General features: G+C 38.6%; 1 protein-coding gene across 2 annotated transcripts in view; it reads left to right on the forward strand.

Annotated features, from left to right (window-relative positions):
* The first annotated feature begins 3,786 nt into the window (after positions 1-3,786).
* LOC120539811 overlaps positions 3,787-18,603 on the forward strand; it is a 40,572-nt gene continuing 25,755 nt past the window's right edge. For both annotated transcript variants that reach the window (XM_039770193.1, XM_039770192.1), the window contains exons 1-4: positions 3,787-3,842; positions 3,949-3,984; positions 7,762-8,094; positions 17,378-17,683. In XM_039770193.1, coding sequence (XP_039626127.1) covers positions 3,812-3,842; positions 3,949-3,984; positions 7,762-8,094; positions 17,378-17,683 — 706 coding nt within the window. In that variant the 5' untranslated portion in view covers positions 3,787-3,811. The remainder of the gene's footprint in view (positions 3,843-3,948; positions 3,985-7,761; positions 8,095-17,377; positions 17,684-18,603) is intronic.

Here is an 18,603-nt window from a genome sequence, read left to right on the forward strand (position 1 = left end):
GCCAACACAGGGTGTATGGCAGGAAGCCAGCCTCGGGCAGATCGCCAGCCCACCGTACGGCACATACACACACACCCAGCACACACTAGGGACAATTTAGAATCAACAATGCAACTAACCTGCATGTCTTTGGACTGTGGGAGGAAACCGGAGTACCTGGAGGAAACCCACGCAGACACGGAGAGAACATGCAAATTCCACGCAGGGAGGACCCGGGAAGCAAACCAAGGTCTCCTAACTGCAAGGCAGCAGCAATACCCACTACCCCATTAATGTATGTGCGTATGTGCATTATGCAAGTTTTTATTTATGAAAAAGTCTATTCTGCTTACACAGTATGGTTTTGGACAGTTTTCCGAGGTATAAAGGGTGAAGAGAATAGGAGACTGGACTCTTCCTTATGGTGCCCCAGTGCTGCTCACATCCATTAAAAAGATAGTGTCTTTGAGTCTCAAAAACTTCGATTTGCCATACAAACAGTTCATTATCCTGAACACCATTGCTTCATCCCACTACATATCTCTAAACTTACCCCTTAAAATGCATGTGTAACCCAATTTTAAAGTTGATTACTAAAAGATGTATATGTATATATGGTTAAATAGAAGAAAAAAAAATATTTATATATATATATATATATATATATATATATATATATATATATATATATATATATATATATATATATATATATATATATATATATATATATATATATATATATATATATTGTAACAAAGGCGCTGTATAGGCACCTGACCCGACACAGAGGCACGTATAAAACACAAATACTTTATTCGTTTTCTTCGGCTGTAGGACACGTCTTCCCCGTGCCACACAGCCCAAACACAGTCCCAAAAGCACTTAACACCAAACACAAACAATTCTCCACATCGCTCCACCACTCCTCCCAGACAAGCTTCGTCTCCTTCCTCCCAACTCTGGCTCCTCGAGTGGTGGTGGCTGGCCCCTTTTATAACCCACCCGGAAGTGTTCCAGGTGCTTGACCCCCTGGTCCTAATTGCACCTCCGGGTGGGGCTGAAGATTCATCCAGCCAGGCTGCTGAGTCCATGCAGCTCCCCCTAGCGGCCATCCGAGCGCCCAACCAGGCTGTGGAGGAATCCATCTCCCATGGAGCCCTGCAGGTGGTTGGGGAATCACTGTCAGCCATGGAGGCTGCCACCAAGCGTCCCAGGGGAGGTACTGGAGTGCCCATGATGGCTCCCCCGGAACATAAGCAGCAGGGGCGTCCCTGCCGGGCATGGGACCCGGCTGTCCTTCACAATATATATATATTGAGACAGATAGGGGACACTCTCACTCCCTTGAACCCCTGTCCACGACTCCAGACACCAGGTAAAAGTCCAATTGTTGACTTTATTAAATTGCCACAGTGCACAAAGCACCCTCTCCTCCACAATACTCATATAAATCACAATACTAATCCAATAAACAATCCTCCGACTCCCAGACACGGTGCCACTCTTTCACTCAGCTCAGCTTGCCGTCTGGGAGCTCCCACAATCCTTTTATATTCCCTGACCCAGAAGTGTTCCAATCCCCAGTCCATATGACTCTCAATCCCTTCCAGGTCAGGTACAAGTCCTTTTCTTCACCCTGGAAGCCTGTCATTCCCCTTGTCCATGTGTGCTTCCGGGGCATAGAAAAAATATCTGTTATTCCTCCCTGCAGCGTCCCCTAGTGGCCCCCATGGCATCCAGCAGGGCTGCGTATAAAAACTGCATTTTCCATGATGCCCTGCTGGTCTTCTGGGGACCTCCATACTGCAAGGAGGGCTCGACCTGGCGGCTTGGGGGTATTGGCCGGGATAAAGTGGTCAGCATAGGGCCACCATTTTTCCTCAAAAGTGCCTACATACATAAAGTGCTCGTTTCACATGGAGATACACGGGGAAAACAGCAGTTCACATCTGAAAATGCACTGCACTCCTCCACTGTGATACTAGAATGGGCTTTACAACATAACTGACATGTTGTGTATTCACTGCTGTATTTACTGTAGATGTCAAAATAATGCAGGAAACCACTGCTGTGCTAACGCACCTTTGCAGTAAACCACCAAAGTCCTGTACCTTACATTAGCAAGCTCGATTAAAGACCTACACCATAGTTTCTCAAAAAAGTCAAAGTTTGAACAGAGGCTTGCAAAAACCTACGGCAGCTTACTAGAAAATGGCAAATGTGGCTGAAGGCAGACAGTAGTTAGCAAATCATAAAAGTGATATATTATTGCTGACGTGCAGAGCCATATTAAAAAAAAAATAAGCAAATAATATTAACTTTACAGAAAACTAAATTGAAAACTAACTTACCTTGTTGACCTAGTTAACATTCAGTATTAGTACAAGTAAAAGTATTAATTATTATAATAATAATCAACAAAGTATGGAATTTCCATTAGTGAAGTAAATTATGCAAAAGTGTACAACTTCTTTTACCTGTTAATATTTGACCATTCATTTAATGATGCTATTGAAGGATTATTGCAAAGAAATTTTGTATCTGGTTGTTTGGAAAAATCTTAGGATGTTTGAATTTGCTCCTCAATTTGCGTATACTCAGTAGATGAAAAGTACCAGTATTTTGCTCATCAAACATGTATTTTTTGTCAAACCTGAAAAGCTGACTAAGTACACTTCACTTAAAAAGTTGAATGTCAAAAATTACATAATCATCCATTCAACGCATTTTTCTGTTTTAGGACAACATTTTTTAACTTATTTTTTTCTCATGGATTGCCAAGAAGAACACCATTTTAATCCACCTAATAACAGCCATGCACAGCGAAAATATAAGTGTATTTTCTTACATAATTTTATGTGAGCACAGCAAGGTATACTAAAGAAAGTGAGACATTGCTCTTTCCAGATGGCTTGGATTAAAAAGCCAGACTTTATGCATAAATGCAGATAAAGAAAACAGTAAAAAATGCATATGGTTTAAAATATTGTGCAAAAATACTTCTTCAATTGCTTATGGTGGTTTAAGGGATGTACTTAGTCATGCTAGCAGTGAACCCCAAAGTCAGTAATAGTTAATTTATTTGGAAAAGAAAGAAAAGGAAAGAGCTGAGCCATTAGATAACAGAAACAGAACTGAAAATGGTTAGCTTTGTCAAACTGAACAATTTACTGCCAAGTATAAAGGGTGATCTTAGTGTTGGCGACTGATTTGAAGGCTAGCAAATGAAGGGCAAACACATAAATTCATCCATGCCGATTAAAAATATTTTAAGCAAAGAACTGAGGCAAGACTTGGAAACTTTAAGGAAGCTAGCACATTTTGGATTCACAAAGAACAAGGAATGGAAGCCACTTTAAGGAGGGAGCAGGTAATAAGCAAAACTAACAGAAATAACAGAAAAATAATAACTCAAAACTAACAAAACCAATGATAATATAAAGAAACACAAGTCAGGGAAAAATAAACTTTTGGCTGTAACACAGCAACATCTATTTGCTAATTGAGCTGTGACTTAAAATAACAAAAACAATGATAAAATAAAGAAATACAAGTCAGGAAAAAATAAACTCTTGGCTGTAACACAGAAAAATCTATTTGTTGATTGAGCTGCGACTTAGCTTATCCTGTGGTTGCAGTGTGCACGAAAGCACAAAAATAACTGAAAATTGTGACAAAGTCTATAATGCACAGTTTTTAATATTATCTGCTGATCAATCTGCTAATTTCCTGTTTGACTCCCAAATTATGCAGATTAAAGTCTTTCTTAAACACAGAGGTCAGTTTGTAATGAGCTGCAGCACACAAGGGGGCCTCTCTACAACTTATTATGCATAACTTTAAAAGTTTATTTTTATACAGTAAGTATCCACACATTTATTTTTTAATAATAATAATAATCCCCTTTTTATTTTTTAAAAATATTCATTCAGTCTTACATTTTATGATATTATGATCTTGTTACAGCCATGGACATCATTTTCATGATCTCACCCAGACAAGGTATGTTGGTAATGCTTCATTTCCTCCTTTTCCTTTCCTTACGATTTAAAATGGACAGATCAATGGATAATGTTTTGGATACAGTGTTTTCATTGAGTATATTATTGAAGACATTGTAATAAACAGATTGGATCGTGTCATTTCTAATGTTTTTATAGACAGTCCAGCTCACAGTATGAATGCCTTCTCTGAAGTTTAAATTAAATGTTCGAAAAAATACTCATTCAACCGATGATTTTATGCTTGTCAGTATTTTTATGTTGAGCAGATTTTGTCCTTGCCTAAAGATACATGGTCACAACAAAATTCTTTCATAGTGTTTTTAAAGGTTACTACTGGTTGCAGTTTTGAAGAAAGTATTCTTACTTTCTCATTGTTGAGTTCGCTGACCTACATGTACTGTATTTCTATGTAATTCATGAAAATTTAATATAAAGTAAAGCACTGTTTGCTTACATTTCTTTTGACATTTTGTTTTCAATTCATCCTGTTCTGTAGAGTTTACAATCTTAATTGTAACCAAATCCTGATGATTGTGCAATGACCAGTGAAAACACGGATGCAAATGACACCAAATGCTAAAAGAGAGCAATGTTGTCTTTTATAGTTTAACTTTTCATAAATAAAGTTTTTTTTGTAAATTAGCAGGCAAATAGATATGGCAAGTGATATAATTGCTCTCCTTTAGTATTCAATGTTATCAGTATTTGGATATAATTAATGCAAAAAAACTCCACAAAAGGAGTGAATATTTTAATATATCCTAAGACAGGCTGTTATGTTAAATTAGCTTATTAGGTTACTGAAAAATGTACCTTGTCTATTAATGATTTTGTATTTCTTTTTAGATTTATCTGATTGCTTTGATAATTATTTTAAGTTGAAAGTCTAAAAAACAAAACTGTAATTCTATAGTGTTTTTGGGTTGCTTGGTTGTGTATGTTTTTGCTGATATAGGGTAAGTATTGGTTTAAATCAAACACCATAATGCACACATGGTTTCATAAGATGTTTCTAAGTTAAACAAGCAAGCTGCACTTTATTTGCTATCTTTTATGGGACTAGATATTTAAACAATGCTTAAAGATTAACGGTATCAAAGCCTGCTTCCCAGCTTGCATGTTAGCTCTATTTAACCACTGGGGCTAGGGCCAAGTTCCTTTCTCAGCTTGGTCAATCAGAGGTGAGGGAGATATGAATTCTACAGTGATAGTCATACCTATGTGAAGCTTTAAGAAACTACTGATGGTAAGGTCCTGGGTTCAAGTGCATTGCAATTGTGAACTGTATGTCCACAAAAGTTGGTAGGTGTAACACCGGGCAAATTAAAGTAAGAAAAATATGCACATATGGAAAGAGGTTTATGTTTTGAAGAGAGGCATCCGCAAAGGCCTTTCCATGATAAAGCAGCATGTATGTAAATTCAAGTGCATGAATATACTGAATTATTTGATATAACTGTAGATTAATTATATACATAAATTATTGTAAATTAAGTTAATAAATTCTATATATCAACAATTTCTTTAACAAGATGCCAGATTTAGCTATGTCACTCAACAGCATTGCTCTTCTAGTTCTAAGATATTTGTTAGTTTTAGCTTTTCATCATTTTCTAATTTAAATTATTTCGGGTTTTTTTAGTTTTGTTTTTTTGTCATTTTTTTTTTAACTTTGTTTTTCAGCAATTACCCTTTCAGTTTTTGTCACACCAACAATACCCACATGGACACATTCTTGCAAGTGTAAAACACAGTTTTCTTCATAGTTGACAGAATGTATATTATTTATGGTGTACTTTTCAACTTAATACATGCAATTTTACTGTCTGTGACAGAACTCCATTTCCTCCTGATAATATGACAGTTCAAGGCTGCAGGAATAACTAAAAAATGTAAGAAACATCTAGCCAGTGCACTCTGTTGTCATACCTTGCAAAAACTTTAAGAAAATTATTATTTAATTTCAAACACATTTTTCTTTTTTAATATATGAGATCCTCATATTAAGGAATAAGATCACCAGACATATGCTCTTCTTTTATATTTATTTTTGATATCTCCTCACACTGACTATATCATCTATTCATTTCGAAACTTTGTAAGCATATTTTTTTCAGGGAATTCTTACTACTTCAGCCGTGTTAATAATAGCAGAAAAACAGATGAATGAATATACTGGATGCCATAGGGGAACCATTTTTGGATCCCAAAAGATCCATCCACATGAAGGATCCAGAAAGAACCTTTTTTATTTAGATCCGTAGCAAGCTCCATACAGTAAATAGCCATGAATACACGGTGACAGATTTGTGAAATACCAATGGCTCATGATTTTAAAGCCAACCATTCGCTGTTAATGAAATTGGGTTTAGAATTCACTGTCAGTTCGAGATGTAAAAGCTTAAGTGATGGATGAAATGACCAATGACGTCCACAGATTCAGATGCCAACAGCATGGGGTACCTCTATATGCACACAAATCAATGTTCATTCCTAACCAGATTCACAACTGCACAGTTTTAAATAATATTTAATAAATATACTGGCAATGCTATTTATTTCTATTTTTTTTTTTTTGATAAATATTTTCATTTAGAAAGTGTCTTTGCTTCAGTATATCTCTGCAAGCTAAAGTTATCCCAGTTTATCTCCATTGAGAGGATATTTTGGGACTTTAAAGTACATTTTAAACCTTAAACTCCATTTTTCTCATCTTTGGGCGTAGTTAGTTCGAAGCCAGCCAGTGGAGTTGGGAGGACAAGCTGCTTTGGGGTGAACATCTTCTGGACCAGCCTACTTTTGTGGTTCATTTTGGTAGCTTCACCCCTTTTAACTCCTAATCATGACAGATATAGTTAAAATAATGTAAAAAGTAACTAGCAATAATAATTCAGCACAATGCTGAATGCGAAATTACCATGCAGTATGTAAACAAAAATATATAAATACTAATTGATTTTTTTCTGAGCTTAATGATTTGTCCTTAGCGTACAGTTTTAAATTCTATTCATCCATATCTATTACAAAATAATAAAGAATGCATCCCTTAGAGAGTGGATTTCTACTCATTGTGAGCATAAATTCTACTACTATTGTTTCAGGGAAACTGTGTTTGATATGATTTTAAATTTACTCCTTTATTTGTAGGGTTGCTTAATAACAATATCCCACTAGTAGATATATTAGTTTTAGTTTAAAGTTAATGTAATCTCTTTGAAGGTATTGAAAATGACTGTGTGCCAAGGTGTATTTCTCACAATGCTCTTAGGAAGATTAAAAATGATTTTTGAATACACAATACACAAACCTAATTAATCAACTTCAAGGATTAGTGCAGGTTGCTGGAGCTTATTCTGGCAGCACTACACACAAGCCAACTTTTGGCTCAAAATCTACAAGACTGTCATTCATGTCCCTACATTAGACTGTTTTCCCTCATAGAAAATAACTGAATGATTGTCTTGTTTTGTATCATAATCAACATCTAATTCATCCTTAGGGCTTATTGTGGCTTGTTTCCTACCCTACATCACATCCCCTCCATTGTGCTGATAGACATAGTGCAATTCAGACACACAAGAAAAATTACCAAATGAGCTAAATACATCCTCCAATAATAATAATAATAAGAAGAAAATAATAATAGTAATAATAATAATTATATTAGCAGTTACTCAACTAAATAGTTTTCATGAAAAATATTAGAAGAACTAAAAAATGGTCTAGCTAAATCATAGCCCACATGTATGAATAATTTTTTGCTTTTGTGCTGTAGGTAGTACTGGTTGTCAGCTCCAGAAAGCTAAAATGGTGTTTACACCCAATGTCATTGAGAAGATGAGCAATGAACACACAATCAGCTGCTTAGCTCCACAGTGTGTCTATGGTGTGAGGTGCCACTTCTACAAAGAAGCTGAATCAGAGCCATTCAGATCAGTGAGCTCAGACAGCCACCAATGTGACTTCACTGCAAGAGGAGATGAGCTGCTGGGTGATGTGGAATTAAAGAGTGAAGGCATTCTGCATTACAGTTGTGATTATGAATCCATTATTAACAGTACAACCTCTGAAAGAAGTGACAATCACAATGTCAAAGTGCAGCAGTCAGGTATGTGAATAATAACTGTAAAGATTAATTACAGAACATATATTGGTAACAGCTTCACTTGATGAAACTTTTCAATTTTAACTAGGACGGTGGCGTTACTGTAATGTAAATATACTATGAAAGTGTTTCAACACAGATACACAAACTTGCACCGGACAGGAAAAGAAACAAAACAAATATTGAATGTTTTCCTAAATTACAGGTAAGACTATTTCCTCTTGTGTCTTATTACAATAATTTGCTGTTGCTCCAATATTTGCCCACCTATCCTACTACCTGAGTTTATTTTATTCATATGAAACTTAACTCTGGTAGCATCTCCCTTCCTTTATGCTGTTTGAGACATTTCATAACCCGACTCAGGGGAAACTACAAAAATACAGTGGCTACCATTGTGCAAATATGTTTTACTAGTCCTCGGTCAGTACTGCAACCTCAATTACACTCAAATAAAAGCTGCTTGTCACTTGCCTGCCTCCTAATTTTTAGGACATCAATTACTTATTCTTCAAGGACACCATATTGGTGTTTTAAACAGGAAGAGGAACGCATAAACAGTTGATGTTATTTGTCCTTACCTACACAGACATATGCTGCATGTACTCTGCCAACACCTACTGGTAGCTTCAGCCCACAGATGAATCCTTTAGTATTCCTTCTTGGACCAAGAGTTTAATTTTGGTCAAAACTATAGTTATAATGATAATTAAAGATAGCTAACACATACAATTAATGTATCAGAAAAGCTACAGGTACTTACACAGGTTATTTTTTTTCTCAGTGTTCAGATTTTCATTGTTTTCATATTTAATTTGACTTTCAACTCTGTCTTTCTTAGTACTACTGATATAACTTTATAACTTCTATCAGATAAAAAAGTAAAATCAATTCAAAATGTAACTGATCTGGCCAATTTGAAATGAATGCTACTATACATCATAATTTTCCATCCATCCATCCATTTTCTAACCTGCTGAATCCGAATACAGGGTCACAGGGGTCTGCTGGAGCCAATCCCAGCCAACACAGGGCACAAGGCAGGAACCAATCCTGGGCAGGGTGCCAACCCACCACAGGACACACACAAACACACCCACACGCTAGGGCCAATTTAGAATCGCCAATCCGCCTAACCTGCATGTGTTTGGATTGTGGGAGGAAACCGGAGCGCCCAGAGGAAACCCACGCAGACACGGGGAGAACATGCAAACTCCACGCAGGGAGGACCCGGGAAGCGAACCCGAGTCTCCTAACTGCGAGGCAGCAGCGCTACCACTGCGCCACCGTGCCGCCCCACATCATAATTTTGAGTGCTTTAATTTAAATTTTCAAGTATATTGCCAAAGCTTCACAACACATGTATTGTTCTAGCTTTCTTCTAGATCCTGCTCCAGCTTTCTTCTACATACTGTGTGTGATGTTGTCAATTACAACTTTTCTTTTTCCACAAAGTCTGATTCTCCTTAGCCTCTCAGGCTTTGCATTCTTTGTACACCATTGTATGTTCATCTGCTTGGGTACAGTAGCTGCCACCATTGTTGGAAGGCTCCCGAAGTTATCTCTTTGAAGAACTCAGTGACCTCTATTTAGAATTTAATTCATTCATAGCCACCTACATTACTAAATAATAAAAAAAAAATTAAAAAATGGACCTTTAGAAACTATGATTCAGACACTTCCCCAGTCAAATCCTTTATTAGCAAAAATGTCTAATATGGTGTTAGTGTGAGACATATGCATATTGGTCACTATTTGGGTTTATTATTTCTTTTATGTATGTATTTATTCCTGTTACTGATTATTTCTAATTATATTTAATATAAATTTGATCTAAAAAACATGAATACTCATTTTATAGGAGCTAAATAAATAAAATATAAATATAAAATAAAATTCTTGTATTACTCATTATGGTTCACCAGATATGTCTTTATGAGTGGCCAAGTATTTTATGAGATCAGTGTGAACCAGCGTTGATGGCAGTAAAAAATGATGGCTGTTGGGAAATAATTAGTGATGAGCGAGCATGCTCGGCCGAACATGTGTTCGGCTCGAGCATCGCTATGCCCGGAGCATGGCGCTACTCGAACAAGCACCACATGTGTTCGTGCTCCAGTCTCCGCCCCGCATGTTTCACGAGTTGGAGATAGCCAATAAAGGGACAGGTAAGTACTGCCCTCACTGTAATGGCCGGAACACGTCATTGTTAAGGGATGTTAACTTGCGGGCTGGCGCGGCTAATGATGATGTCATCAGGCTGGGTCAGCACGGGCTTGCTTCGGTGTATTTGTTGCAGCAGTTTATAACATGACCAGCTTTGAACTAATTGCCCGACTACTGTCGTTATTAACCTGTGAAACATGGTGTCAGAAGTTTAACCACTGCTCCGAAGATTTAAAAAACGCACTGATTTTCTTTTGCATCTTAAACACAGACAAGGGCTGCACCGCTTCGAATCAATTCAAGTTAGTAGTCGCACTTATCCGCGGATATGGCAACACACATTCCGCCTCCTACTGCATTGAAAATGAGTGGCGACCTGGGCACAAACTGGGATGTTTTCAGGTCAGAGTTTGAAGATTATGCCATTGCTATCGAGCTTAATAGGAAGGACACCGCAATTCAAATGGCTACGTTGCGGAGAATCATGGGCGCAGAGTGCAGACATGTGTACAAGCACAACTTGAATCTTTCAGCAGCAGAGCAGTCCAATGTAACGGCTATTCTAAATGCACTGGAGGGGCACTTTAAACCTACAAAGAACGTGATTTATGAACGCTATGTATTTGGGAGTTGCAAGCAGGAGGAAGGGGAGCCATTTGACAGTTTTCTTACACGGTTAAAAGAAAAATCCGCCACCTGTGAGTATGGAGCATTAAGAGACGAATTTGTTCGCGATAAAATTGTGCTAGGTATAACAAATGAAGCAACCTGCAGACGGTTATTACGAGAGAGAGATCTCACCTTGGCCATGGCCGTGGAGACATGTCAATCGGCAGAGCTCACTGACATGAGACTTAGGTCGATGGAGTTGGATAAACCTTCCATGGATAGTGTTAATGCCACCTCGAAGCAAATTACTAGGAGGTCACCACCCATCACCGCAGCAAAGCAGGCAAGTCAGTTTTCAGGTTCAGATACAGATCGACCGACATGCAAATATTGTGGCAGTCCACATGGACGTGGGAGGGAGCACTGTCCAGCCTATGGAAAAACATGCAACTCATATCAAACAGCCAACCACTTCGCTAGAGTGTGCCTGAAAAGCAAGAGAAGACAAATGGAAGGTAAACTTCTTACCATTGAACCAGAGGTAAACCAAGCAGGCAGCTGTGCTGATAATGATGTTTATTCTACTGAACGCATTGGCACTATGGGTGCTAGAGGTGAGAAGTGGTTTGTTACACTGCAGCTTCATAAGAAACTACAGCAATGTCAATTAGATTCTGGGGCCACTTGTGATGTTATGTGCTTAAATGACAAAATGAGATTAGCACCAAGAGCAAAACTACGTCCCAGTAATACCAAGTTAAAACTGTACTCGGGTCAAACAATGACCTCCTTAGGACTCTTTGACACAGAATGTGTCATTCGCGGTCGTAAGCATAGTTTGGAGTTTGAGATCGTAGAGGGCAGTCAGAAACCTCTTCTGTCAGGCTCAACGTGTGAAAGGCTTGGCCTAATGTGCTTTACCATTCCAGCAGATATACACCTCATAGACAGTGCCTCATCTGTGCCCCTCACCTGCAGTAGCTTGATTAAAATGTACGCTGATGTCTTCACAGGACCAATCGATTACCTCCCAGGCACTTTACATTTCAACCTAGACAGGTTAGTACAGCCAGTTCAATGTTCCCCACGTAATGTGCCAGTTGCTATGAAGGATGCTGTTAAAGCCCAGCTTGACAAATATGAAGCTGATGGCCATATTACCATAGTGTCAGAACCAACTGATTGGATCAGCAACATGATAATCGTGAAGAAGCCTGATAAATTGCGGGTGTGCATAGATCCAAAATTTCTGAATCAAGCACTGCAACGTTCTCACTATATTATGCCCACTCTGGAGGATGTACTGTACAAACTCCCTAAGGCTAGGCTCTTTACCTTAGTGGATGCCAGAGATGCCTTTCTCCAGTGTAAGCTAGATGAAGAAAGTAGCTTCATGACCACATTTTGGACACCCTGGGGGCGGAAGAGGTGGCTGAAGCTTCCCTTTGGCGTTAGTGTTGCACCAGAAGTGTACCAATGTAAGCAGCATGAGTTGTTGGCAGGGCTCAAGGGTGTGGAGCCAGTTGCAGACGACATCCTCATTGTAGGTTGTGGTGATACTGATGTCGAGGCTAATAAAGACCATGACGCGAAGCTGCTTGCTTTCATGGAGCGATGCAGAAAGGTCAAGCTGAGGCTTAGCGTTAAGAAGTTGCGCTTTAAAGTGCCTGAAGTTCGCTTTCATGGACATGTTTTGTCATCCAGTGGCTTAAAAGCTGATCCAGAAAAAGTGCGGACAATCATGGAAATGCCAACTCCAACAGATGCTAAAGCTGTGCAACGATTTGTAGGGTTCATCACGTACCTGAGCAAGTTTTTACCACGTCTTTCAGAAGTGTGTGAGCCCCTAAGGAAACTCTTGAGCAAGGATGTAACTTGGCACTGGCTTCCCAAACATGAAGCTGCTGTGCAAGAGATTAAGAAGCTTGTCGCCACAACTCCAGTTTTGCGATACTATGATGTGTCTAAACCTGTTACCATCCAAGGCGATTCAAGCCAACACGGTCTTGGCTGTTGCCTCATGCAAGAGGGCCAGCCCATTGCTTTTGCTTGAGAGCATTGACTTCAGCTGAGCAAAACTATGCACAGATAGAGAAGGAATGCCTAAGTATTGTATTTGCTTGCCAGCGTTTTCACCACTACTTATATGGCCGAGATCAAATCATAGCAGAAACGGATCACAAACCTCTTATCTCAATTTTCAGTAAATCCCTTATCTGTGCACCAAAACGTCTTCAGAGTATGCTGCTTGCCCTCCAGCATTACAACCTCAAAGTGGTATATAAACCGGGTCCTGAAATGTTTTTGAGTGATGCCCTCAGCAGAGCCACTACAGCGGACACGAACAGTGGTTCAGGTGAAGCATGGCACTCAGTCTGTGCGCTACAGCAGGAGCAGTTCGATCTCGAACACGTGAATCAGGCCGATTATCTCAATGTCATGGATCAGCGCCTTACTCAAAAAAGGCAGCACACAGAAAAAGATGAAAACCTCCAAGCGCTTAAATCCACAGTTCTAACAGGCTGGCCAAACCTGAAAGAAGACACCAACTTAGCAGTCAGAGAATACTGGCCATACAGGGAAGAACTCGGTATGCAAAATGGCGTGCTTTATAAAGGTCAGAGAGTGATTATCCCAAAATCAATGCAAGTCACATTGGTGGAGAAGCTTGTTACAGACAGGCACGTGACACCTTATACTGGCCCAGCATGCAGAGTGAGATTAAAGACTTTGTGAGCAAATGTACAGTCTGCAATGAATACGCTAAAGAGCAGCAAAAAGAGACAATGATGTCTCATGAACTTCCTACCAGACCCTGGCAAATCATCAGCATCGATCTCTTCCATCACAATGGTAAAGATTTTCTGCTGCTGGCTGACCACTATTCGGACTTTTGGGAGATAGAGCTCTTACCTGATTTGGCTGCAGAAACAACCATCAAACGTTGTAAGGCACAGTTTGCCCAGTATGGTCAGCCTGATAGAGTAATCACGATAATGGGCCCCAGTTTGCTTGTTTTCAATTCAGACGCTTTGCTGCAGCATGGGAATTTGAACATTGCACATCTTCCCCACGACACCCAAAGGCTAATGGCAAGGCTGAAGCTGCCGTGAAACTAGCAAAGAATCTGATCAAAAAAGCACTGCGTGATGGCACTGCCATACTCCAGTGGCGTAACACACCAACTGAAACAATGGACAGTAGCCCAGCACAGCGCCTAATGTCCAGGCATTTGAAGACTGCCCTTCCAGTCACCAATTCATTGTTAGAGCCCAGTGTTGTGACAGGTGTTGTGGAGAAACTACGTCAGAGAAAACAGATAGCAAAGCTTACTTATGGTCGCAGTGCAAAAGATCTCCCAGAGCTCTTAGTGGGGGAAGCAATTCGGATGAAGCCGCCACCAGGTGATCAAACGGGCATCTGGAAGCTGGGATCCTGTGTGCAGAAGGTAGCCCCGAGATCCTACTTAGTAGGAGTAGATGGCTCACTGTATCGTCGGAATAGGGTGGACTTGAGGCCTGCAGAGTCCTCTATGCAAAATTCAGATTTAAAGTCTGGAACTTCGTCAACTTTCAGTCAATCGTAAGGAAATGGCAAGGCAGAGCAACACAAGGAGGAGGAGCAGTCATCTTCTGCAATAGCAACAACACCCTCTGTTCATGACTCCTGTGCTGATGTTAGTGATGCCACCGCATACCACCGTCATCTCACGCTTTGGTCGGGTGTCCAGGCCTCCCAACAGAGTCAATTTGTGATGTACCCCCCCCTTGTTCTTGAAGTTGTTTCTCAGTAATTTGTTTTGTTCCTACTCGTGTGTTATTGTTGCTATTACATTGTTTAAAAATAATAATAATAATAATAATAATAATAGCTTTACTTGGCATCAATGGTAATTCTAGTTATACACTTGATGGCCAATTTTGTTCAGAAGGGAAAGATGTTATGGGATGTTAACTAGCGGGCTGGCGCGGCTAATGATGATGTCATCAGGCTGGGTCAGCACGGGCTTGCTTCGGTGTATTTCTTGCAGCAGTTTATAACATGACCAGCTTTGAACTAATTGCCCGACTACTGTCGTTATTAACCTGTGAAACAGTCATTGGGTGCTAAACAGCGTGCACTCGCATATAATGTTTTGGAGTGTCAGCTCACCTGCCGGCACTCCCATATCATGTTTTAGACCAGTGAAAGCCAACCTTTTTCGAGTTGCATCGCACTAAGTCCAAAAATTTTCTTTTGCGGCGCACCTGAGGAACTGTACATAAATAAAGTCGTGACGACACAATCTATGGACAATCGCCAATAAAACCAGTTAATTTTACAAGTTTGAAAGACATTTTATTGATAAAGGAATCAAAGGATAAATCTTTAATCAATGTGAACGTTGAGATCGTTTTTCAGCACATATGAGATTGATGCGAGGATCAATTTTTGAAAGACAGACGCGCATTTCCTTGTCGATCATTTGAAGTCTCTCGCGTTTCTTAGACTTCATTTCTGTAAATGTTCCGTTATCAGTTTTTCCAACATATATATATTTTTTTAAACATTATCTTTTTAATCAACCAAAAGTTCCAAAACACTAGCAATTTTAAATAGTTTACAAAAGTTTTCGTGGCGCCCCTAGAAAAATTGCGCACCGGTTGCCAGTGTTTTAGAGCGTCAGCTCACCTGCAGGCACTGGCAAATAATGTTTCAGAGCATCAGTTTTCCTGTAAAATTGCTTTTTTGGGGGTTTTTGGGCGTGTCTTTGTCAGTCTGTAAAAGTGGCTTACAACTCGGACAAACTGGTTCCCAGCAGCGACTTGGGAGTCCAAGATGCATCCAGACATTGTCCCCATGCTGTTCCCAGTCCATTTGGGTGGTGTTTCTGTCACTTTCTGACCTTTTCCAATGTACCAGGCACCCTCCCCTATTCAGAGTAAGGGGGTGCCTGGTTGTCACCCATTGACTTACATTACACATCGCGATGTGTTCGGACCGAACACCCGAACACTTTGATCATCACTAGAAATAAAGTGTCAAGTGTCACATGTCAAGTGGCTTTATTGTAATACCACACATACACAGCATTGAAGCATGTATGGTGGCATGAAACAATGTTCCTCAGAACCACAACGTATTCATAAACAGGGTAAGTGCAAGGCATGATAAAGAAATGAAGTATTCTCTAAATAGATCAATAAAAAATAAATAACAGGCAAGTGAACACATGATAATAAATGAACAGATGATAAATGAATAAAAAGCAACAATAATAACAAGTTCAACAAATGTACTGCATATAAATAATCTGAAATGATAACAGTATTAAATTATTTCATTTGAACATAATATTAAACTGTATTTTTATATGTGTAGAGCATAAAATATGCATATTACAAAAAATCAAGGATAATGTTACAGGCATGCATATAAATAAAAACAAAAAGGATCATTCCAATTATAAATGTAGACTTAATTAAAGGGTTGAATAATAAACAAACGAGTTAAGTCACACTTTTGTTAAATTACAGTCTGTAATTAGCAGGATTTTTGGGGGCGGATAGTATAACAAGATCCTTTTAATAATCACAGTTCAAAGCCATTTTATAACGCAAGTACAAATAGAAATGCCATATCTGAAGGTATTAACTTTTAACTTAATGTGTTTCGAGATCACTTTTGTTCAGCACACAAATTTTTTATAATATATACTAAATTTGCAAAACAGAAAGTAAATACTAACATAAATATTGACTCATTTCAACATTTATATAGTTGTTGGTTATGATGTTGGGGAGGGTTTGACCACTTTGGTAGTACTGCAGTCTAAAAGATATGGATTATTATGGATGAGAAAGGGTTATTTCTTTCAACGTAACTCACTTTCAGAAGTAACTATTCAAAGCTCTATTATAATCTAGAGTGAAAGCTTTCTGTAAAACAGGAAAAAAATATGCAAATGGGAAGAGGGAATTTTTAAAGTTATAATACAAGATGCCTTGTAAAAGTCCAGTAACCTACAGCTGAAAACCTCTCCACATATAATATAAATAAATATACACAAGCCATGTACCCGACAGGGAGATGTCTTTTTTTCTCATTCCTGTCAGCAGCAAATTCTATATGCTCTTTGACAGCCATAGAAAATCTAGAATATCTAATAAATTGTGCATCATTAATAACAGACAAGCATATTTACTGAAAGAAAGAAAAAGAAAGAAAGTAAAAGAGAAAGAAAGAAAAAAGAGAAAGCTAGAAAGAAAGAGAAAGTAAGGGAGAGAAAAAAGAGAAAGAAACAGAAAGAAAGAAAGAGAAAATGTGAAAGAAAGAGAAAAGAGAAAGAAAGAAAGTAAAAGAAAAAAGAGAAAAAGAAAGAAAGAAACTCTATGCAGCACTTAGAATTAATCCTAAGATCTCTAAATATAAGCTTTAATTCCATTTCTTATGGAGTACACAACGAGTTTCCAGAAATGTATGTTTCACAAACTATTCTCAGGATTTAAAAAATAATTTCTTTTTTTTTCAGTAAATGCTGAAGTCAAACTCCTGACCACAGAAATCCAGAAGACTGAATCTATCATGATTAAATGTCAAGGGGACCAGGCAGTTAAAGGATTTTGTTATTTTTATAAAAATGAAGCTCTTTTCTTTTCGGAGGTATACATCACAGAAGAAAGAGCCTGTGTGATTACTTTGTTTGGGTACCAGTTGTTGGATCAAAGAACAATGAAGAGTGTCACTCAGGTGAATGTGAGCTGTGAAATTAAAGTCATAGGAAATGATGACAAATGGACATCACGCCGCAGCAGGAAGTTGACACTAAATATAAATGGTGAGTACAGCACCGAAAGCACAGATTCCAAATGCAAATGACAGAGAACAAGAGATTAATGAATGCAGAACGCATCATTTCGAAAAAAATTTACAATAACCTTTAAATTTAAAGAGAAAAATCCAAGTAGGTGTTACAAGCAGTGAGCCTGAATCAAAGAAAGAACTGCACGTTTCAAAGTTGCAGGTTCAGTTTCTCCAATGACAATAACTGCAGGTTTTTGTTGTTAAGATGCATATCAGCAATAATTCTAACTTTTAAAACATGGTAACCACTTTATGTTGTCCCTTTTGGTTTGTTTTTAACTGAATTTTTGAAGTCACTCTTCTATTTTAAACATGTCATCATTTGGTTGGTGTCATTCTGTCTCACTGGGTGATAATGTCCACTGTGATGTTTGATCTGAATTTGATGAGGGGAATACGTTGTGCATGAAAGAGTTTGGACACAGTTTAAACTGAATGAATGTTTTGAATTATACTGTGTCCTGTAAATATATATAAATGACTACTCCTTGTATTATTACAGTACAGTACAATGATGCAAATAAGACAGTTAAGTCACTGTGCTTTTGAATTCATACATGCTATACCTTCTAATGGGTATTGTTCTATCATATTAACCCTAACATGAAAGGTATTATCTAGACTCTGTGACAAAAGCCACTATACCAGCGCTTAACCCAACGCAGACAGATGCAGGAGGCACACTGATAAAACAAATAAATGCTTTATTTTTCTTCTTCCCTTGTGAGCAATGTCTTCCCCATTCCCACAAGCACAGTACCACACAATAAATAAATCCTCTTCTCTTTTTTCCACCACTCCACTCTGTCAAGCTCTCCCACCTCCCGACTCTGGCTGCTGGCTCCTTTTTAGCCCACCCAGAAGTCCTATTTCTGGATGCACTTCCGAGTGTTA

Source organism: Polypterus senegalus, chromosome 11 (assembly GCF_016835505.1).
Source record: "Polypterus senegalus isolate Bchr_013 chromosome 11, ASM1683550v1, whole genome shotgun sequence".
Lineage (NCBI taxonomy): Eukaryota > Metazoa > Chordata > Cladistia > Polypteriformes > Polypteridae > Polypterus > Polypterus senegalus.